Below are 24,979 nucleotides of genomic sequence, written 5' to 3' on the forward strand. Positions count from 1 at the left end.
CCTGTCATATTATGCCAAGCAAATCAGTGGAATTAGCAATTATCTTCACGGTAGCTGAACTGTTGCATCTATTACTGTCAAATAAGTTATTTCACTGACAAGAGGTACAGTAGAGAAAGGAGCTACAGCATAACTTTTTCTGGCTTCCAGAACAGCAGCATCTGGGAGAGATTTTGTAGTGAGGAGAAAAATACCTTGATCGGGTTGTTTACACCCTTTCTGAAGCCATAACAGAGCATACTTCACTGATGCCAGTGTCAAGGAACATTGCATTAAAAGCTTCAAAAGCAAAGGATCATTCATGTAACAGCTCTACTTCAAGTAGCTCTGTAATGCAGGTTCTCAAATCAAGGTTGATGTTGTAGAAGGCATTGGAATATTAAGTTTCACTGCTCCTCTGAAAACCACCTTGTTGAAGGTCATTAGGTAATCTACTTGAGTGATACGAGCAGGAGGAGAATGACTATGTAGAAGAATAGTCCTTGGAAGATTGCTCCAAACAATCAGACATCGAAGGAGGGTGTCTGGGTAAGCAACCCGAGAACGATTCCTCCTGCTGGACCATTTTAAGGATTTGGAAGGAGATCTGATAGTCTTCTAGAAGGACATAAGACAGCATAATTTGTCCTCTTGAATAGGATCTTCTGTTTAAAGGGTCTAGAAGGAGACAACTGCTGACTAGCAATTTTGGCAGATGTAAAGCAGTAAAAGGAACTGGAGAAATTTGAGGCGCTGCGTAGAAAACACATGGAGAATGATCTTAGAGGCAACTCAGATGATTAATTATCTGCAAAAGTCATCTTCAGAGAGCTAGAGGGCATATCTCTGATTACTCCAAAACAGGTGTGAGGTACCACTCAGAAGAAAGCTTTAACAGACTTCCTTGAGAGGAAGCCTCACCTGAAGGTGAAAAGCTGGAGGGGCCTCAACATCTAAGATAGTGGAGAAGGTGACTGGCCTCCAAGCCTCATCATCGAAGGTGGAGTCTACGTCAAACAGTTTTGACTGCATGAGAACATTGGGTGTTGACCAACGGGATATCTGATGTCTCAACGGTAAAAGTCTGGGGTGCCTCACATACAGTGGTTCTTATAAGTCTTTCATGGCTGCATTTATATAGCTGCAGTACCAGTATTAGACATCCTGAATATCTAAAACTGTTTCTTTAGTGGTCTTTCTGTATTTAACCCACAAGGCGTTCTTATAGAGCTGTGGTAGAAGGCTAGCCCTCTCCTTCCTCAGATCTAGTCATCTGCTAAATTTGTGATGATTTGGTTTAATTGACTTTTTTTTATAAATAAATTAAATGTGGATACTTTTATTAATATGTTGCAGAGGTAATTAATTTAAAGTGCACTTTTCTACAGAAAAGCCTTGACAAATATATATTTTTTATGAAGTGCTTTAAGATCCCATGTGCAGGACAACTGATCACTTGACTATTAATGAGGATTCCTTGAAGAGGAACTGGTAGTTGGCACGCCATGATTTTCTTAAATCAATTTTTGGAGTCCTCAAGGATAGGGCTAGTGGTTTACAGTTTTTTTTTTTTTTTTTTTTAATCCATATTGATTTTTTGGCCACTTGCTATCTTGTTGTTATTTATCCATATTGATTTAGTGTTTAGTGAATACATTAAGTTTGAACTCTTATTTTCCCAAGTTTAACAAATACATTTGCATTTCTACTTAAATGTGCTAAAACCCAACAGGCATTAAACAGTTAACCATAATAAAACAGTCCTCCACATGAAAATATTAGAATTGTACCACAAGCAATCAATTTCTAAAGCGCGGATAATCACCCATAGGCCCTCAAGGTGCTGTTTGTGGGTGTGCGGCTCGATTGACGAGACAGTACTTGAGGTCCTTCCTGAACTCTCTGATGGGGTCTGTCTGAGTTTGAGAGGTAACGTGTTCATGTCCAGGCTGCGAGGTAGGAGAGGGATCTTTCTCCTGCTGTGCTCTTTTCTTTGGAATGGCTGCAAGGGCAAGCTGGGACAAACAAGTTGTCGGTTAGGTACGTAGAAGGCGAGGCAGTGATTGGGGAATGCCGGTCCTATGCTGTGTAGTGCCTTATAGGTGAGGATAGGAATTTGTATGTAATGCGCTTGACTGGGAGCCAGTGTAGGTCTCTGAGGTTGGAGGAGATGTGGCTGTGTCAGTGGATGTCCAGGATGAGTCTGGCTGCTGCATTCTGGATTCTTTGTAGTCTTAATTGCAATTTCTTGGTGATGCCAGCATAAAGTGCATTGCCGTAGTCCAGTTTGCTAGTGACGAATGCGTGGATGACTATCTAGATTGCATACTCGCACCATGGGGTCTGCGGCGTTTCCCAGTGCAGTGGGCCACCAAGAGTCGTTCCAGGCAGAAGGGGTGGAGCCAATTACAAGGATCTTCGTATGATATGTTAAGAGATGCAGATATTTAAGCAAACTTCATTCTGTTTTTAAACTCCCCATGTGGTCAATATGCACAGTTATTGTTCTGGAATTCACAAATAACTGAATGAACGGTCACATAAGATGTCCAATTTGTTGTATTTTTCTGCTTTTAAAAATAAAGTGGAAAAACACTTTTGCTGGGAGCCTTACATATAGCCAAGACTTGCCATCATCTTCCTTAACCGAGGGAGGGTTGAGACTGGGCAACAGTCAGAGAGGAGATTAGCTAAGGCTATTTCAACAGAAATACAATCTACACATTGGAGGCAGCTTTAGTTTAGTGTCAATCTGCTGACATGATGAAATAGCACGCTTGCAACATGTTCAAATAGGCAAAAGCAGATGCTGGAATTGTGCTTAGCAGTTATGCACATCACTTTCAATCAGACCAGTAATATATTTCCATAATCAGTGAGGCTAAAGTGAAAATTTCCTTGAGTAAGTTTTACAAACATGATACTGCCGATCAAACCCACACCCATCAGGGCTATTGGCAAAGTAGAAAAAAAAAGATAAATATAGGAAAATTGATACATTTTTACTGCACCTAGTGCAACTGAACATTAAAACAATTAGAATACAGTCAAGGAGTCTTATAGAGTGACCTGGGTATGTGCTTGTCAACAGGTAGTTTAGCATTTCCCATAGACCCTAAAGTCATTTAATTAATGTTTGCAGCAGAGCCCAGAAAGCTCAAAGCGACTGTTCTTTTTGTGGTCATCACCTGTCACCCTATGACAAAGACTTGTAATATTTTAAAGAACAGCTCACTGGACAGTGATCTTTAAACTAAGCATCATCTGCTCATCTGTGCTAAAACATGGAAAATCAAGAGCAACATAGAAATACGTAGACAGCAATTAACAGTACAATAGTAACAAGTGCCCTGGGTCACATGTGTAAAAGTTATTCAGAAGTGCCAAGTAACCCAGGGTTTGCAAAATATTTGTCCTAAAAATACTCACTTGTTTATTTTTTCTTCTGCATGTGCTTTAAGTGCTTGATACCGCTGCTCTTCCTTTTGAACCTTAGCAGCATAATTCTCAACACATTTCTTCAAAGCTTCTTCATTCTAAAGAGAAGTTAAAGCAGTTTACTAAACAGCTAAACAAGTAGACTGACTTAATTTGACAATACAATATGACATGTATGACTTGAGCAGCTCACACTAAATCATTCACCACACTGCTACGTGCTGCATCCCATTTCACAATAACAGCCCCTCGGCGGTCATCAAGCACAACATGGAAACTCTTATATAGGATCAAAAACAGGACATCCAGCCAATCACACACCCTACACGGTGTAGTAAGCAGCACCCCACATGGGGGTAGTAATATATAGATGCTGCAATCAAATTAAGTTCTATACAAAGTGAGAAAATTACTATAGCAGTTGAATCAAAACTGCAACATCCTTGTCAGTCTTGAAAACTAATCAGCTCAAATCTAACAGTATCTAGCTGAAAGAGGAAACACTGTTAATCAGCAGAAACCCATTTGACTTTAGAACTCCCTCACTAGATTTCAGTGATGACCACGTCACTAATCAAATTAATTCCAAAATATCTTTACTTCGAAGTTAAAAACATCCAACATGTGCATTCCTTTTCCTGAAGGAACATCTTCAGGGTGGTGGGCAATGTTGACAACTGCAAAAACTTATTTTTTTAAAGATTTATAGAAGTGTATACACAAAAAGTTGTGATAAGCAGGAGTTACAAATCCATACTACGGCACAATCATAGGTAAAAGATAATACATGTTTGCACTTTGTTTTACATTTTTTGTAATATTTTAGAGGTACTGCACAAAATGGATCCATAAAGTACAAAATATATAAAGACATTTTATAGTAAGTCAAGAAGTCTCAAGAATACAGTAGATGTCTAAACGACTTGAAATTACTCAATGTGAAGAAAATCAAATATTTAGGTCATAGCCTCATGCATGCAATTGGAACATACAATTTCAAGTCATCACATTTACCCTCTATTCTCATTGTATTGGTAAGAATGTTCATATTCAGGGTACACAACCATACACCATCTCTTAGAAAAGATCACTGGTGAAATCATTACCTTATGGCAATAGATCATACAGCCTTAATTAACATATTACAAATGTATATTATAACATTTTTCTATCAATGTAAATAGAATAATCTATTGTAAATTTGAAATTCTACAAACTAAACTTAAAATGGTAATGCTACTTCAATGCTTGTCGTCATTCTTTATATATTGTATACGGTCTTCAGTGTAATTTTATCAAGGTTATAAAGAAGCATTATGAACAGTATTATCATGGGTGATTTAGTCTGCTAAAATCAATCATTTCATTTTTATTATTTAGATGGTGCCATAATATGTATAAAAAGAAATTGTTTGGTAAAGTATGATAGTTTTACAAATTTTATATGCCCATCATTATTTGCGGTTGAATTTATCCTATCAAGGTACATATGTAAGTGCCATTCTAATAAAGATTTCTAAATGATCATTCTAATTAACATGCTTGAGCGAGCTCCAATCATTCAGTAAATGTACAAGACAGAAGCAGGGGCATTAATTTCTGATGTCTAATGAAGTACAAACACCACCTAGTCAATCTGTATATCTATGACCTACAGTCGGGGACAACCTAAGGTTTAATAGGTAGCAAAATATAAAATCTCAAGTAGCGAGAGAAAAACAAATAAGTTCAAATCAAATCATTGAATCAAGGGAGAGCACCTAATCTGTTAGCATTTGATTCACCACATTAAAAATCTGGATGATATTAGAACATTTCATTTTGCTGCTATTCTAAATAAGACAGGTTAAATTTTAATTAAACGAAAATACTTTTCTGAATACCAGTGCACATGCGATTCACACCAAACCACATTGTTTAACTCAACTGTATGTATGTAAACTGTTGCCATTGTTACATTCGGCCTAAAGTTTTTTGTGATCTGGTGACTGGTTACCTGCTATCTACCAAGCAGATTGGTTTTATGGAAATTATTGTAAACTGTCTGTCTATAAGGTGGGCGAAAGAAATAACACCTTTTTTTGACATTACCTACAAGTACTGGCAAAGTGAACAGGTCACTGTGAAAGGTCTTGCCCTTGCCGATGGTTTTTAACAATAACTTACCAGCATTGCTAAATAATTACAACAAAAAAAAAGAAAAGACAACTGAGTTAATTTGTAGAAATGTGCGCCGTGCAAAGGTACTTTCTACTCTTTTATTGGCCCCTCCTAGTTTGATTAGTTTAAAAAAAAAAAAAAAAGCGGGAGAAAAAAAAATCACAAGCATTTTTTTAATAAGGAGGGTTGGGAAAAAACAAGAATGGGTGTGAGGGGAAGCAACAGAGGGCACAGACGGGGGAGGTAGCAACATGGTGGTGGCAGAAAAATAGGAAAGGAATGAGCAATGCGTAGTGCAGGGGAGAAAAGCAAATGAACAAGAAATCTATGTGGGTGGCAGAAGCACAAGAGGGTGAGCACATCAGAGGGGAAGAGGAGAAGAACATGGGTGAGAAAAAATAATGGGTTGGGTTAAGCGTTCTTAAGACCAAAAGAAAGTAGTAGTTCCTTAAAAGTGAGAAGTGGAAGGCAAAGTAAAATGGAAATTCTCAAAGGGAGGTACAGGATGGACGAAGCAAGCCAAACAAAAAATAGGCAAATGAGAGTGACTGTAAAGCTAAACAAAACTAGCAAATGGGTTGCAAGCCCCTCTATTTTCTTGATAAGCCCTCAAAGACTTTTGCAACCAAACTGTTGAACTCTGGAAGGTTCAACCTAAAAAAGGAATGTCTAATCACTCAAGGTATTAACTGTAACAAACATCACTGTTTTGGGTTGAAACTATAACCTTATTCACTCAGGAAGCACTACAGGACAGTTAAAATTAATAAAAATCAAATATCCTAAATATCCAATGATCAAACATTGGTAGCACCACAATGATACAAATCAATTTTGGTTCAGTGGCACTGAAAACATTCTAAGTGACAAGAGATGGAGAACAGTAAACTAGTCCTGAGGAAAAGTGAGGCAAGATGTCTTTGTAGCCTTTGAACAATAGAACATGGTCAGAACACTGATCATTTTGTTATTTTCTTTTGAGATGTTGGGCATTTGTATTGAAACTTTATAGGCCATTTTGCTTTTGGTCATAGGGTGTAATGACCTTATTTCAAATTGATTCAGTTTATTACATATAAATAATAAACTATATAATAAATGAGCATTTTACACTAAATTAGGTGATGCAAACAGGTTATATTGTGAAGTCAGATAAATTTATTGGAATTATCAAAAATCTGATATATGAGGAGCAATCCTTACATGAGCACAAACACCCTAATTTGACAATTACACAAGTATGGCAGTATAAGAAAAAAACATTTTCTAAAGAAACTCAAAAAAGGGTTACCATAATGAAACCATCTGATTCAGGTTTCTAAGATGAACATTCGAGTTGGTTGCTCACTAACTAATTGATAATCCATCTACAGTCAATATATTGTTATAGTTCTATGTTGGATCAGCTACAATAGACTGATCAATAGCACATACATTTTGATACCTTTAATTACAAGAAAGTAGACAACTTGGGGTGGGTGGCTTCCCACCTCAAGGAATAATTACATTAACCTGACACATGGAGGCGAGTGAACCCTCAAAGTAACTAAATTAACATGAGCTCCACCCCCTGGTAGCTATGACAGAGCAAGTAGGCTTAAAGCAATGTGTAAATATGTATGGAGTACCAAAACAGTAATAAAGTCAAAGCACCAAACAAAAATGCAGACTAAAAGTAGGAAAACCGAAAAATGCATTGAAGAAAAACACCAAAATAACGAATCCAATACGAAAATGATAAAACGTTTAAATTTAAGGAAAAATGGCAACCAAAAGCACTAAGTGATTGCTAGTCTATCGAAGTCGCAGACTAGGATATAGGCAGAATTTAAGGCTGACCACAATAAAGTGGCAGCAGATACCCCAAGAGAGTTCGACGTTTTCACCATCTGACTAGTCTTATGGAGCTCAAAATTCTCTAGTCAGACAAACCTGAAGCTGTATCTGAGGAAGATGCATTGAAATCTGACCCCTTTGCTGCAACGTTCCCCTGACTGCTCTGGAGGTCTTGGAAGTCCAAAGATTATAGTGCAAACTTTAGGTATTTCTGGAACAGTTCCTCTGGATCACTCCCAAGGCTCCCAGGCCCTCAAGGACAGCACTTATGAGTAAGGACGCACTCCAGCAGAGGTCCCCAAGCAAGGTCCAGTTGGAACTGGTCAGCTGGACATTTCAAGAGACTTCTTGTGTGGAGAAAGCACATCAGGGTCTGCTTAAAGACTCCATTTATAAAAGGCACTATTTAAGTTAGCATTTCATTTGTCGGCAACCTTTAACATCACTTTCTCATTTATGCGATAATGTACTGAGAAATCATTGTACATGTTACTCATTCCTAGTAAGCCATCTAATCTGTACACCGTCCAAGGCCGAGCACACAGAACACAATGCCTGAATATTTGTTTGATTGTGGAGACAGTTCTGCATTTATAGACATCACAGCATCAAGCTTGCATCCCTGCCAGTGCAACAGGAAGAGTGCTTGTATTAATAAAACCAGCTCTGCATTATATGTGCCGGAGCAGCACTTCTGCTGGGATCATCCTGGAACTTGGCACGCAGTGCCTGAGAATCCGGTTGACTGATGCTGACCCTGAATCCAACCCTCTACTCTGCAGAGGACCAATAGCCTGCACCACTCCGAACAGAACTGGCAGAGGGTGCTCCCACTAGGCTTTCAGCAGTATAGGTAGATACAGATAGGAGTTTACCAACACAATCACAAAACCATGTTTGAACGGGTTTCTTTTTTCCATCATCTTTGTAATGCTGTTTTTTATGCAAGAATAAGAATGCAATACATGTTCTGACATATTTGAATTCTTTCCTGTGTCTAATCTTGTGTACACTAAGTGACAAATGGGTAGACTGGTTTCCATGATTTCCTTGGGAATCGGAGTAGTTATATTCAAGGTTGTGGAAACCATCTGCTACCCTGGTCTTTAGGGGTTCAGACAGAGAATTGTGAGCTAGCTAGGAGTTGTGGCAACATTTTCTGATGGTATATGCGGACTGAGTCTTGTTAACCGGACGTTTATTTTGACCAAATACAGTCCTACTTTATTTGTAGTAACTGTATGGTATGTACAACTTATTGTGCTCCTGTAGCCACACAGGTCAACCCACTGAACCTTGGAGGCCCAAAGTGTTCCGAGAGGGTGCTTTGGGTACCACATCTGTGGTTGGCCTGGGCTAGTGGGAGGGTAACGCTCAGACACTCCATGTTCTAATGTTCTCGGGGGGGGATTGGAGTACCACAATTTTTCAGCAGTGTTTGCCCTTCTGCAAACAGCACTTCAATGCCACATATTCCTAAAATCCAAGCTGGCAAAACCATTTCTCCTTTGTGCAGAGCTTGTGTTCACACAGAGGTATGGCCAGGAAGATAACCAGTCGTCCCCCTCCATGTCTTCTCAAAACCAGTTTTGGGGGAAGCTTCCCTCCCATTGGTTTTGGAACCAGACTAGCTAGTTTGGGCCTTGGGACAAAGGCGTTCCCCTTCTTCATTTCACTCCTTACACTAAACTATGAATAGTTAGGTCTCACCGCTATCCCTTACAACATAATTACTTCCGGTGTCTGTCCCAGCTGTCCCGGGGCTGATAATGACCAAATGCATCAAACATCTCATCTGGTCACCGGGCCTAAATCATTGTTCTGTTGGATTAGCAATTGTTGTTCCTCATTCAGGTCGAGCACTTGCTGGGCAGCTGCTGGCGAGGTAATGCAAATTAGCCTCCAGGAGCTTCAAGCTTGGAAAACAACCCTCTAAAAGTTACAATTGACTATTTTAGTTGGTTGTCAAAACGTTACAGAAAAGTTTAGAATTTGCACTTTGCCATTTTCTAGGATCCAGCTACAGCTTGTTAGTGAAAGTCTGCTTTTGAGGACTAGTAACAGGACAAACATGCCAACTTGTGGGCAACAAGATACACTTGCTCTGGGGTGACCATATTTAAAAGCTGGGTTCCCCCACCTGTCGAAAAGGGTTTTAAAAAACAATTGAATGTTGATGGCTTATCCAACATCAAAAGGTTTCATTACCTTTGGGAGGAACATAGCTTGACTATAACAAGTTTGGTAAGGGGGGGGGGGTGGGGGGGGGGGGGGGGTATAGGGAGGCTGTACTGAAAGGGCCTGAAGTTCACTCATGTGCCATGCAGAGGTTACTGCAATTTGAAAGACTAGTTTAGGAGGCTGGCTCAGTGAACATCTATGGTGTGGCACCCTATACTGAGTCCAAGCAATTCTTAGTGACAGTGAATAGGTGTAGGAAGTTGGCTCTGTATGTGCTATTTCAAAGTAAGGAATAGCATGCACAGAGTCCAAGGGTTCCCCTTAGAGGTAAAATAGTGGTAAAAAATAGATAATACTAATGCTCTATTTTGTGGTAGTGTGGTCGAGCAGTAGGCTTATCCAAGGAGTAGTGTTAAGCATTTGTTGTACATACACAAGACAATAAATGAGGTACACACACTCAGAGACAAATCCAGCCAATAGGTTTTTATATAGAAAAATATCTTTTCTTAGTTTATTTTAAGAACCACAGGTTCAAATTCTACATGTAATATCTCATTCGAAAGGTATTGCAGGTAAGTACTTTAGGAACTTCAAATCATCAAAATTGCATGTATACTTTTCAAGTTATTGACAAATAGCTGTTTTAAAAGTGGACACTTAGTGCAATTTTCACAGTTCCTGGGGGAGGTAAGTATTTGTTAGGTTAACCAGGTAAGTAAGACACTTACAGGGCTTAGTTCTTGGTCCAAGGTAGCCCACCGTTGGGGGTTCAGAGCAACCCCAAAGTCACCACACCAGCAGCTCAGGGCCGGTCAGGTGCAGAGTTCCAAGTGGTGCCCAAAACACATAGGCTAGAATGGAGAGAAGGGGGTGCCCCGGTTCCGGTCTGCTTGCAGGTAAGTACCCGCGTCTTCGGAGGGCAGACCAGGGGGGTTTTGTAGGGCACCGGGGGGGACACACGTCCACACAGAAATTTCACCCTCAGCAGCGCGGGGGCGGCCGGGTGCAGTGTAGAAGCAAGCGTCGGGTTTTCAATGTTAGTCTATGAGAGACCTCGGGATCTCTTCAGCGCTGCAGGCAGGCAAGGGGGGGATTCCTCGGGGAAACCTCCACTTGGGTAAGGGAGAGGGACTCCTGGGGGTCACTTCTCCGGTGAAAGTCCGGTCCTTCGGGTCCTGGGGGCTGCGGATGCAGGGTCTCTCCCAGGCGTCGGGACTTTAGGTTCAAGGAGTCGCGGTCAGGGGAAGCCTCGGGATTCCCTCTGCAGGCGGCGCTGTGGGGGCTCAGGGGGGACAGGTTTTGGTACTCACAGTATCAGAGTAGTCCTGGGGTCCCTCCTGAGGTGTTGGATCGCCACCAGCCGAGTCGGGGTCGCCGGGTGCAGTGTTGCAGGTCTCACGCTTCTTGCGGGGAGCTTGCAGGGTTCTTTAAAGCTGCTGGAAACAAAGTTGCAGCTTTTCTTGGAGCAGGTCCGCTGTCCTCGGGAGTTTCTTGTCTTTTCGAAGCAGGGGCAGTCCTCAGAGGATGTCGAGGTCGCTGGTCCCTTTGGAAGGCGTCGCTGGAGCAGGATCTTTGGAAGGCAGGAGACAGGCCGGTGAGTTTCTGGAGCCAAGGCAGTTGTCGTCTTCTGGTCTTCCGCTGCAGGGGTTTTCAGCTGGGCAGTCCTTCTTCTTGTAGTTGCAGGAATCTAATTTTCTAGGGTTCAGGGTAGCCCTTAAATACTAAATTTAAGGGCGTGTTTAGGTCTGGGGGGTTAGTAGCCAATGGCTACTAGCCCTGAGGGTGGGTACACCCTCTTTGTGCCTCCTCCCAAGGGGAGGGGGTCACATTCCTAACCCTATTGGGGGAATCCTCCATCTGCAAGATGGAGGATTTCTAAAAGTTAGAGTCACCTCAGCTCAGGACACCTTAGGGGCTGTCCTGACTGGTCAGTGACTCCTCCTTGTTTTTCTCATTATCTTCTCCGGCCTTGCCGCCAAAAAGTGGGGCCTGGCCGGAGGGGGCGGGCAACTCCACTAGCTGGAGTGTCCTGCTGGGTTGGCACAAAGGAGGTGAGCCTTTGAGGCTCACCGCCAGGTGTGACAATTCCTGCCTGGGGGAGGTGTTAGCATCTCCACCCAGTGCAGGCTTTGTTACTGGCCTCAGAGTGACAAAGGCACTCTCCCCATGGGGCCAGCAACATGTCTCGGTTTGTGGCAGGCTGCTAAAACTAGTCAGCCTACACAGATAGTCGGTTAAGTTTCAGGGGGCACCTCTAAGGTGCCCTCTGTGGTGTATTTTACAATAAAATGTACACTGGCATCAGTGTGCATTTATTGTACTGAGAAGTTTGATACCAAACTTCCCAGTTTTCAGTGTAGCCATTATGGTGCTGTGGAGTTCGTGTTTGACAGACTCCCAGACCATATACTCTTATGGCTACCCTGCACTTTACAATGTCTAAGGTTTTATTTAGACACTGTAGGGGTACCATGCTCATGCACTGGTACCCTCACCTATGGTATAGTGCACCCTGCCTTAGGGCTGTAAGGCCTGCTAGAGGGGTGTCTTACCTATACTGCATAGGCAGTGAGAGGCTGGCATGGCACCCTGAGGGGAGTGCCATGTCGACTTACTCGTTTTGTCCTCACTAGCACACACAAGCTGGTAAGCAGTGTGTCTGTGCTGAGTGAGAGGTCTCCAGGGTGGCATAAGACATGCTGCAGCCCTTAGAGACCTTCCTTGGCATCAGGGCCCTTGGTACTAGAAGTACCAGTTACAAGGGACTTATCTGGATGCCAGGGTCTGCCAATTGTGGATACAAAAGTACAGGTTAGGGAAAGAACACTGGTGCTGGGGCCTGGTTAGCAGGCCTCAGCACACTTTCAATTGTAAACATAGCATCAGCAAAGGCAAAAAGTCAGGGGGCAACCATGCCAAGGAGGCATTTCCTTACAATAGGTGTCCAAATAGCTGGCCGTCAGCACACAGGATGGCCAGCAGAAGTATTTGGAGCTCCCACGAGTGACCCACAGGTGCTGGACACGGAGTCACAAGGAACCCGCAGCAGCACAACAAAACAGAAGTCCCACATCGCAGGAGTTTTAGGTTAGGGGTTGATCTTCGATTTGCAGAGTACTGGAGGCAAGGGCTTCTTGGCAACTGAAGATCTCCTGGAGGAAAGGCGAGAGCAACTTTTGCAGTGCACAGGGGTTCCAGTCCAGTGAGAAGGGCAGGGGCCCACAGTCTCCCAAGTTGGTCAGAAAACAAGCAGGACCAAGGGGAGGCCACAGACCCACCACCAGCTGTGTTGCACAGCCTTTCGGTGTCTGTGGACAGCCAACCCCACCAGCTGGTTGACAATTTTGAGGTGCTTACGGATGCAGGGGAGTGACTCCTTCATTCCAAGGGAGATTCCTTCATGCTTCCAGGCAAACAGCATCCTTGTGACCCTAGAGGACAAACAGCCTTGGATATTGCAACATTTTAGCAGGCTCCAGAGAAACAATGTTGCCTTCCCACCAGAAGCAGACTGTTTCAGTACCAGTAGCGGTTCCAGAGGCCAGGAGCAGAAGATGTCTTACAGAGAGTTCCTTGGAGAGTCTTGCTCTATGAATCCGAAGACCCAACCCCAGGGAGCCCTTAAGTATCCCTAAAAGGAGGTTGGTCACTCTTTCAAGTGACCCACCTATCAGAGGGGGTCAGGGACAATCTACCTGGCTGAACTAGTCAGATGCTCCCAGGGGCCTCTGCCCATCTTATTTTCAAGATGGCAGAATCAAGTGGCCACTTGGCAGATCTCTGTGCACCTCTCTAGGGGAGGAACTGGGCAGGTGGGTGGTCATTCCCCCTATCCTGTGTACAGTTTCGCACCAGAGCAGGAACTGAGGGTTCCTAAACTGGTGCAAACTTCATTATTGAATAAAGGCAACCAAATGTGCCCTTCAAAGCAGTCTGGTGGCGCTCAGAGTCCATCCCACCCCAGCCCTTAGACACCCAATAGTCAGGAGGAGGTGGTCACACCTCTCCCTTGAAGGAAATTCTTTGTTCTACCTCTCCGGCCTGAGCAAGGCTTGCCAGAAGGAGGGCAGAACAGTGTCTGGGGTCAGCAGTGTGGGATGGCAGCTAGACCCTGTAAAGCTGCACAGGCAGAACTGGGGGATCCTCTAAGGAACCCCCAGAGTACATGGTATGTTAGAATCATGCAACCATATCAATTCCAGTGCTTGTTGCATGTTTGATATCAAACATGCCTAGGTTCGGAGAAGTCATTATGTAGTTGGACCACTCATGGTGTACAGTGTGCACTACATACCCTAAGATGGCTTTACAGCCTTAAGAGTCCAGGAAATGGAGCCTGGGGTCTGTAGTGGCACCCGAGTCAAGCAGGTTGTAAGTCACCCCTCTAATAGGTCCTTCATCCCAAGGGCAGGATGCATGTCTGTAAGTGCAGTGACCAGGATAGGCACGCCTTTTATACGTGGTGAAAGGGTCCATGCACCATTTAATGCAGGCTTTAATGGCGGGCCTGCAGTCAGTTTGCATGGGCTTCCATGGGTGGGACAATACATGCTGCAGCCCAAGGGGGACCTATGGGGTGCCCATGCACCATATACTAGAGACTTACATAGGTGCACCAGTATTCCAAATGTTGGTGTGAAATGTTTACCAGCAACCAAATTTAGAGAAGAGAGCACAGACACTGGGGTCCTGATTAGGAGGATCCCAGTGAACTACAGCCCAAACACACCAACATCAGGCAAAAAGTGGGGCTAACTATGCTAGAAAGACTGCACTTTCATACAACTACTTTTGATGATTAGCAGGCACTCAATGGACAACTGTCCAGTGGCATGAAAGGGGAACATGAGAACCAGATGTAAGTCTCATTGGGGCATCACAAAGAGTTTAAGTGGGAACATATGTAGTAAACCCTTTAATGAGCTCAATACAATATGATAAAGCGCTAGCTGTTCTGGCAAATGGAAAGGCTGAAAGTGCTGTCAGGCAACCCTTAACTGCCCAGAGCAAGGCCACGTTGGGCCAAAAACAAAGCAAACTGACTGGTCCTGAGACAAGTTTGTGATGTAGTGTGGTACATGCCATTTGGACCTGTTGCAGGCAAAACAAACACAGATTTTGTGGCAGGGAGCCTAGCTGCCAGGATGATACCAGTCTCAAGAGAAAGGTCAAAAGAGATCAACAGCTGCTGCTCAATCCACGTTTGTAGGTACAGATTGCGGAGGCTCTGGTGCAAGAATATGCATTGCTGCCTTAACAGAAGATCCTTTTAGAAGTGGCAGCTTGATCAGAGGACAGATGCTCAAGCCCAGAAGCCTCAGGCAGCACACTCTCCTGGCCCAATTCAGAGCCACTTAAATGACTTGGACTCAGCCATTCCTGATCATTATGAATCAGGGTCTCATGAATAGGGACTGGAAGGCATTCTCTAGCCCTCTGATCCACTCAAAGCAGAACATGTCTAAGAGAAAGATTCTTCTTGAAAACTCCAGTGCACAAAATTGCAAATTGAAGAGATTGAGCCTGGGTTCTCCCCACTGTTGGAAGATACTGTGTGCCTCCCCTGGAAGTTAACTATTTGTGATCTGCTGGGCACTGCAGGCTGAACCTGCATGCCATGGCATTAAAAGATCCTGAAAGTACACGCTATCCAGCATGGCTTTGATGAAGTGAAGCCTTTGACAGGGAGTCAGGTTTGACTTTGACCAGTTGACTGAAAACCTCAATGATGTGAAGAGGTTTGCCATCTGGAAGAGGTCAGTGATGGACTGTGGCGCGCACACCTTACATAGCAAGTCAAAGTAAGGGAAGATTGGTATCCCTGGAGTTCCGAAGATGGGCAGCGACCACGGTTATCACCTTTGTGAACACCAAAAAGTGCACTGGTCAAGTTAAAAGGAAGAGCAGCAAAATGAAAGTGCTTGTGGCTTGTCTTGAGCTGCAATTAGCATCTGTTGCCTTGAGGACAGGGACGTGAAAATAAGAAGTGAAAGTCCTGCAGATCTATCGCTGCCATCCAGTCTCTGGGATGCAAGGCAGAGAGAATCCAGGCCAGGTCAAACATGTTGAATTTGCACTTGTGGAGGAACGTGTCACGAGGGCAAAGACTGAGGACAGAACTGAGGCCTCTATCATTCAGCACAAGAAAGCAGTGGATATAGCACAGCGTCCCCTACATCCAAGGAGGACATGCACCCTATGGAATCTTTGGTCAAAAGTGCCTCTAAATCCTGGCTCAAAGTAGTCTGGTGTGTTTGCCAGGTGCACCGGGCCCCAAAAAAAGAAGAAATTGCAAGTCATAGCCCCGCTGGACAATCTCCATGAACCATCTGTTACCCAAACTGGAAATTTTTACCAAGGAAATCGCTTCAGAGGGAGGAAAGAAGTGGAGCTCCAGATCAGTGTTTGAAAGCACAGAAAGAATGGAACGGACGTCTGTGGCCATAGATGGTACTTGTATGCAGCTTGTTTTGTCTCCTTTGGAGTGCAATGGCGTTGACACAGAGTTACACAGACACACCTAATGTGCGCAGACCACTGCTTTTGAGTATTCCAGAATCAGGGAAGAATCTATCATACATTGCAATATAAGATATTTTGGATCAACAGTCCGCTTTAGTGGTTAGAGCTTTTTTAGATTCAAGTACATACAATTTATACATTTAAGACATGGGTACACAGTGATTTTGCTTATTCAATACTGTAACACTACCTGAACACAAGTATACGACTTGGGCACAAGATATCACGTGACCCAACCCTTTAAAAATGAAGGAAAAAAATTGTCTCATAAGGAATACCTTTCCAATGTGTTTTCTCAGAAAAGGGTGAGTTTTATATCTTTATATCCAAAAAGTAACCATTATTTCCCTCTGTACAGCAGTAAAACTTTAAAACAAACATCCTGCCAGCAGCATTAGAGCAGCATTAGGATAGGCCCTAGGGCAGGCCGGAAGTCTATGTGCCTGCAGTAGAGACCTGAAGAGCGGCAGTGTGGCGGAGAGCGATGTATGCTTTTTTTAATTTTATTATTTTTTGTTAATTCAACTGCATTTAACTGATACCAATGACCTGCCACTTGTAACAGAAGGTACTTGCGATTATTCGGATGAATTGGTATATGGAAATACACCTCCTGCAAGTCTTAGGATATCATGTAATCTTGCTGAAGCACTTGGATAACTTTTTGCAAAGTAACCATGTGAAATGACTAAGAAAGGCGTTTAGATTTTGTAAATCCAAAATAGGTCTCCATTTTCCAGATTTCTTCTTTAATCGGGGAAAAAGCGAGAATGGAAGCCTAAATTTATTTAGCAATCAAGGAATTACTCTATTGGACAATTTTTGCAGAGTTGGCACTTCAGCTTATAAGACTAATACGTTGTTGTGGGCCTCTGGGAGGTGGTGTTGGTTTGAATGAATTCTAATGTGCCCAAAGAATATCAGATCCCAAATATAGTGGTCGGATGTTATGTCTACCCATCGCCTGCACAAAATTGAAATTCTTCCTCCTACAAGTATTCCAGGATTCATTATGACTGTCGTTGATAAGGTCACATTTTGAACGTTAATTTCCTAGAGACTGGTTTGTAGATCGAGGGGTTTGCTTTTCGAAAGGATGTGGCTCTGGCTTATATTTTTGCATGTAGCCCTGGCGGAACAGCTACTGAATGTTTAATAAGGTTGACATCTGCAAGGGTGGAAACCACCTGTGAAAGAATATTTGCTCCTTCCACATGCTCCATAAATGGGCTGTGTTTCTTTGTTGGAGAATTCCCAAAGAAAGTACTGTGTCTGTTTTAACTGATGCCGCTTCAACATACCTACCAAAAAGTGATTACCCATGATAACACAGCTATTATTCTACTCTGAACTAAACAAGGTAGAATGGAGCCAGCCTGGCCTACGTAATGTGGCCCCAGCCAATTGTCACAGAATCCTTCTTAGTCAATATCCACTGCGTTATCAACAATAGATAAAGAATTTGTTTCTCACTGGCAGGATTACTCTTACTTTCAGGCGATACGAATGTCTGGCCACATCGGGCAGTCTTATCTTGTCAGACCTGCCAGTGTGTTACCTGCCACTGAATTTGCCAGTGATTTTTTTTTTTTTATCTCCAGAACCCTACTTTGGATGTTTGTTGTGGTGTACAAAAAATACATAAAAATACAGTCTATTGATGTCAGACATTGATGTCTGATGTCTTTGGTGTCTTGTCAATCTCTTGGTGCTGTTTGAATGCTTCACACTTGAACACGAGTGTACGCCTTGCTGCTCAAAGCCACAGCTACCCAGGGCTGAGTTGAAGGTTTAACAAACTAAAATTAAGGTTCCTAAATACATTGGTAAGTATTACACAGGGAGATCACACAACCACATCATATAATACACCGACTTTAACAATGTATTTCTGCAGTTTGTCCACAATGCATTTCAGGGATCGTAAATCCGATTTTAAAACCAGACCCCTGCAAAATAACACCTAGCCTACCTCTTCTGGCTCATCTATTAACCCCAACAGATATCTACACTATCACCTCCAACCTCCCCCCATCTGCACTGCCCCCTCTAGCCCGCCATACATCTCTGATCACACCTAATTCTCATTAATTTAATCTATGGTAAAGAAACTGGAGTGAACCCACTGAATGGTTTTCATGAGCACCCCAGTTGCATGCCCAAAACTAACAGTAACAAATAACTCTGGAAAAACCACCAACCTTGGGTTAACCAGCCTAAAGCACTTCAACGCCTCATCAGGAGTAGTAAGTGCAATATGAATGATATTATGATGAGAGTAAACTACACAATACTACTGAATCTTCGCAATGGAGGCTAAGCTGTATATCTCCAATAATAAACGCTAAAAATCAAAAGAGGTTTGGAAATTGTAAACTTATTTATAGTGTGGGAAACTGCATAATATCAGAAAGCACTATATAGTAACAACATTGTGATATAATGAACAAGTATGTGATCAGACTGACAGTTTGTTTGCTTTAAATTTAACCTTCAAAGACCAGAGTACATATGCTCGGGACTGCCTACCCACTGCTAATAGATAAAAAAAACTTGTTTATAAGTGTAGCTTTATGAGAAGAGAAAACCACACCTCTTCCAGGGCACGTCTCCTACCAAAACAGAGACTTACTGCATGCAATATTGTGTGAGGAATATATCATTAAATCAGACCATTGGTAGAATTTCCACACAATGGGAATGCACAGAGTTGAACTTAAAGTAAAATATTTTGTAAAGGGGATCTGCAAAGTCATGAATTCAATCAAATACCTTTCCATGCTGACAAAAACCAAAACAAATCAAAACAAACCTTGCGAAAACCCTCGATGCCCTCTTTCTGTTTTTCAAACCGCTTGAAGAGTTCTGAAAAAGACTTCTCCGTGGAGTTTAGGTCAATTTGCAGCTGTTGTTTTTCGAGCATTAGCTTTTGGGCTTCCAATTTTGCTTGCTCCTTTTGTTTCAGGGAATCCTCTGAAATAAAAAATTAAAAAAGAAACTCTAATTTAAGCGATTATTCCTTTCAAATGAACTGTACCTGGAAGCACAGTTCACAATGGTCTTAAAAAGAACGAAAGAAAAAAAAAAATACTAAGATGCTAAATACTGGTTCAACTGCAAGCATTTTGGAAGGAGGAACACACCGATAAAAAAAATACCTTTATGGTTGCTTGACCAATGAAAACCCTTTCAACTAGTGGTAGGAAAACTAACTATAAAGACAGAGGGGCACAACCTCCTCCCTCGAGCAGATGCATATGGTCACCATTACTTCATAGGTTACCAGTAACTTATCTAGTGGCAGAGGAGGTTGGGGAAGGGAGATAAACGTAGGACGGCACCTACGGTGAGGTTCCATAAAAGTAATTCCACCCTACTCTACCAGCATGCCTCCAACTTCATTGCAAACAATGCACGCAGTAATATCTGGTAAGCATGTAAGTGGGTCACTTCTTGAGAAAGACGACCTACGATTGACTAGTAGCAGAGTGATACCAGTCAATGTGGTACGCATAAATTCAGTTTTACCAGTTGCCTAATTCATGCCTTAATTTGATAAGGAGCAACCTTAGGTTGTTTTACACTGGACCACAAATGAGGAAGAACATAGGTTAAGAAATGCATGGCACAGTGAGGAAAGACTTTCTAAGGTCTGTCCTTGAACTTTAGAAAACCGAAATGTCATCACACTGAGTTATCTAGCAAGATCTTTTAAGCACTCACTGCCTTATTAAGTTGTGGTGTTCTGGTTCCTCTGTCTAGAGCAGGCTTTTCCAACTAATAGCTCTCTAGCTACCTGTCAGTAGCTCTCCTGCATGCATCCCAGCCTTCTAAATTGACACTTTCTGCTAGGTTAAATTAACATATGTATGACAAAATGTTTATTCGAAGATTAAAATGTGTGTATTCTCATAACTCATAAGCTAATATTTGGAGAAAAATGACTAAATTTCCAAATATATATTTAAAGGTAAGTGATAAGTCATGTATAGAGACTTATTACTAAGATGATTACTTTTGTGCCAGGGGCACTGCAGCTGGCAAGTATTATATACTTATAGGCATTTGAAATTGACAAAGCACTTTTTATTTTGGTGCTGGCAACCCTCCTGGTGCACTGAGGTGATCACTGCTGGTAACCTTGGGCCTGGTGGCTGCTAATGTAATTTTGTCTGATCTAGTCACTATTACAACACTAATGATATTAGTAGCTTCAGCTGATTTTCATTAAACATTTTGTGTAATAAGAGCTACATATGTTAAAGACCCCAGGTCTAGAGGTTGCAGTTTTTGACTCCATAGCAGCTGGAGAGGGAAAACCGAGTTTCCAGCAGACTTCAAGCTTTCTATATTGGAAGGAATTTGAGGACCGAAGAGGCTGGCGTCGTTGGTAAGCCAAAAACTCAAAATGCAAGTTACAACTCCTTGCTAAATAGTTCAGCAGGCAGGACAAGACGACCAGTTTACTGAACTCTAGGCAGTTTCCTCTAAACAGTTTCATAATAGTACTATTTCTTACAAACCAACCGATCGGGTAATCTGTGAGCAAGATCAAACTTTCAAATTAAATTCTTTCTGCCAGGGAATAAAACATACAGGGACATTTAATGTGTGTTACGAATTAAATGGCCCAAATAAGGCTTTATACTGTTTGATGGTAAATAAGCAGAAATTCAAGGATTTTTTTTCTAACGCATTTGCATAATTTTTGTCGTCCACTAACCACCAACACATAATTAAGAACTTTCATTTCCTTGCTAAGCTTCTAAAGTGTGTTGGCTAAGGTTGCAAACGTTACTTAAACCAGACTTTCTAGGTTTTAGGACAGTCAATGATTACTGTGCTTTCTAGATTGAGATTACAAGAGTACTTGGTTACTATGCACACAAAACAAAAGTATATATGCATTGTAGGAAGCTGGCCTGGTTTGTGGTGGACACCACTGATTTTGGCACCTTATACCAGGTCCAGGCAATCCCTATTTGTTAAGTGCAGGCATTGTCTAGGAAGCTAGGGCTCTCTAGAGGTAGCTGTGGATGAGCACCAAAGACTTATCTAGGAGACATGCAAAGCTTATGCAATACCGCTGTAATCACACAGTGCTTACACACATGAAAGAACCACACAGTGTTAATAAAAATAAAGGTACTTTATGGAGGTGTCCTGGTTCTTCTTGTATCGGAAGGGAGTGTTTGGCACAAGTAACTTTGGGTGTCTCGGAGCCCGACCAGAATCTCTCTCTCTCTCTCTCACTCTCTCCACCTATCCCCCCCTCTCCACCTCTACCCCCCTCTCCCCCACTAATAAATATATATATACATACATATATATATATATACATACATATATATATACATACATACATACATACATATACATACATATATACATATATATATATATATATATATGAAAGAAAAGATGTCCTGATCTGCGTGTTACGGTGCACTTAATTCTCCGGTGGTGCTGGTTTGAGGCAGGACAACCATATTTTCAAAAAACAAGATTCTCTTTCTGTTTTAGCAAGAGAAAACCGCACTCTGTCGTTGTGCCAAAAATACCTTAACTTTTAATACATTAGTGAGATCATAAACAAACAAACAGGAATCCCCTGACGCGTTTCGGTCTCACCAGACCTTGTTCACAGGTGTTTCCTGTGTGCTAATTTCGGCGCTTAAAATAAAGTACTCCAAAGTAACAGAAAAAATACTCAAGTTACACCACTTATCAAGAGTTACTCCATAACATCACTAAATATATATACTTTAACAAAGAAAAATTAAACGTTTTTCTATATACATATTTACCAAATTGTAACAGTGTTTTGACTACAATCCAAGGTGTTTTTCACTGAGTTCCACATTGCATTCTGGTATATGTAGTTTATAGCATTTCATTAAATCAAATTATTTTTAAATATATGTCATAAAATCTTGTTTCAGCGACTAATGGAGACTTCAAAACAATTTCTGAGGTGTGTTAACAAAATATAGGGGCCCTCATTAGTTTTTAATTTATATTCACATTGGATTCATATTCATGTATTGCATGTTACCTACAATAGCACAATCCCCAAAGTTTCTTTTAAACAAGGCCCTCGCTAAATCCTGCACCTCTGATGGAAGAAAATTAATGTTTGGGTATTATTCCTTCAGTCAATTTATATTGATAGCACCAAAATTGTATGTCTATCTGACAAATGACAACGGGAAAGAAAGCATCTTATCAATTGGTGGAAATGACATAAAATAAATGAATGGCAACATCTTATGAGCTATGACCACTCTTATAGGTGTACAAATAACTCCTCATCCTGGTTTAAACCTAGCGGGGTGAGAGATCGGATATCAAGTATATGTCTGGATTCTAGTTGACGCAATTTCTTTTCTCGGTCACCACCGCGTTCTAATTTTAGTACCTGATCAATTACATAGAATGTCATGAGTTCCCACTTGCTATCATGTTTCTGTTCCATATGTCTCGCTGTTGCATAGCTCCTATCTATATTGATAGTTGCTCGAATATGTTCTAAAATTCGCTTTTTAGTCTCACATATGGTACTGCCAACATATTTCAACCCACAAGGACATTCAATCACATATACTGTGAATCGACTTTTACAGTTCAAGTGCTTACGTATCACTCTCTCCATGCCAGTATTTGTTGAGTACTCTTTCTTATTCACCCCAATTTTACATGCCTTACAGCTGCTGCACTTCCAAAAGCCAGTTTTCTGTAACCAGTTTGCTTTTGTAGTTTGGAAATGGCTGTGCGTTAATTTATCCCTTAAGTTTGCTGTTCTTCTGAAAGTCATTAATGGGTATTGTCCCATGATTTCCCCCACTATTGGGTCCATTTGTAAAATTGCCCAATGGTTTTCCAAGATTTTACGAACTTGTGTAGCACTCTGTGAGTATGTTGTTATGAACCTCAGCTGTTGTTGTTTGGCATGTTTAATGGCTTGGTTTCCTCCATGAATTAGAACTATATACATACATATATATATACACACATATATATACACACATATATATATATATACACACACATATATATATATACACACATATATATATACACACACATATATATATACACACACATATATATATACACACACATATATATATACACACACATATATATATACACACACATATATACACACACATATATATATACATACATATATACACACACACACACACACACACATATATACACACACACACACACACACACAATCAATAGCAATCAGCAAATAGCAAAGAAACAGGCATTGGCAATAATGGTAAAAAAATAGTGAGGAACAAACCATATACTAAGAAAGTGGGATGCGGATAGAAGGCCCCCACCCAAAGATGTGGAGTTGTTAGAGAGAATCTGGAAGAACTAGGGACCCCAAGAGATGAGTATCTGAGTGACCCACAGCGACCAGGAGAGCAGAGCTAAGTACCTGGTCTTCTCAAGGACTAACAGGAGGACTTAGAAAAGGGATCACGCAAGACCCGGACTAGACAGGAAGAAACCAAAGGTGGATCCTGTCAGAAGAGGACCTGCAAAAGAAGGTGACAGTCCAGGTCGAGATGGTGTCCAGTGTGGGAAGGAGCCACTACCCACCCTCCTGTGGATGCAGAAGCAGGTCAACGGGGAAGAAGACGACCAGCTGTGCAGCCCAGGTGCAGAAGATGAGTCCTTGGAGTAGTGTAGATGGTGTCCCACATCGGTTGTCGGGGCTCAAATGGTCAGTGGTGCAGGAGAACCACCAACATGCCTTCGCAAATGCAAGAGGAGCAAAAGAAGAGTTGCAATGCTGAAGAGAACCAGCAAGCCCCTGACCCTTAGCAGTCAGGAGAGCCAACAGAAGCAGTCGCAAAACCCCACAGGCAACCCACTGGCAGCAGACACATTAAGTCACAGTAAGGTCCAGTCAGCACATCTGAAGGGGAGTCCCATGTTGCAGGAGCAGCAGAGAGGAGACTGCTTGGCGAATGAAATTCTGGTGGCCAGGGCTACACAGAGCCTGAAGATCCCTTGGAGCAAACAATCCTTGGTAGGTGCACAGGGGTACTGTCCGGCAAGGAGAGGCAAGGGCTTACCATCTCCCAAGTTGGACAGCAGGCAGAGAAGACCAAGGAGGAGACCACCTGTGACGCAGGATCTACACAGTTCCGGAGGAGAGCAAATCCACACAGCCGGATGTTGTTGCAGTTTGTGCCTGCAGATGCAGGGGAGTGACTCCTTCTCTCCAAGGGAGATTCCTACTTGCTGCAGGCTGAAGTCTCACCGACCTCAGAAGATGCACAGCCAGGGAAATATTGCAGTTGCTAGAAGGAGCCAGATAAACAAAGTTGCGAAGCAGAATGGTCGCCCAGTTGCAAACTTGTCTGTTCCTGAAGAGTCCAGTTAGCAGGACCCCAGTGAAAACAGTCTAAGCACACTGATAACAAGCAAAAAGTAGGGGGTAAGCATGCCAAAAAGTGACTGTCCCACATGCATTTCAGGATTTGTATATGTACGTCTCCTACTGTTACTTGGACAGTCTAGGTATGCAGAACGTTTGGGTCCTGCATAGAGTAATCACACACAAAGATCATAAACGAAGACAATCATTTACAATTAGGAAAGGGCATAGTTAGCAGGATGATGAAAATAAACTTGAAGGCGCCATATCAGGTGGCCCAGGACAGGTAATATCACAGACCTGTACTATGCTTGAAAGTAACTTAGTTACATGCACATTCATCAAGGTGAATTTATTAACGCTGGCTGGATCTTTGTGTTGGATTAATCGTTCATAAGCTTTGCCATGCCGTCTTGGGTTTATATTCAGTTCCCAAACTCCAATTAATGGAACAGT

The 24,979-nt window shown here is 42.1% G+C and overlaps 1 protein-coding gene across 1 annotated transcript in view; it reads right to left on the reverse strand.

Annotated features, from left to right (window-relative positions):
- TACC3 (transforming acidic coiled-coil containing protein 3) overlaps positions 1-24,979 on the reverse strand; it is a 293,528-nt gene that overhangs the window by 15,557 nt on the left and 252,992 nt on the right. Inside the window, exons 13-14 of the mRNA XM_069203951.1 lie at positions 18,932-19,092; positions 3,409-3,515 (exon numbers count right to left, since the gene is read on the reverse strand). Of these exons, the coding sequence (XP_069060052.1) occupies positions 3,409-3,515; positions 18,932-19,092 (268 nt within the window). The remainder of the gene's footprint in view (positions 1-3,408; positions 3,516-18,931; positions 19,093-24,979) is intronic.

The sequence above is a fragment of the Pleurodeles waltl genome, chromosome 1_2 (assembly GCF_031143425.1).
Source record: "Pleurodeles waltl isolate 20211129_DDA chromosome 1_2, aPleWal1.hap1.20221129, whole genome shotgun sequence".
NCBI lineage: Eukaryota > Metazoa > Chordata > Amphibia > Caudata > Salamandridae > Pleurodeles > Pleurodeles waltl.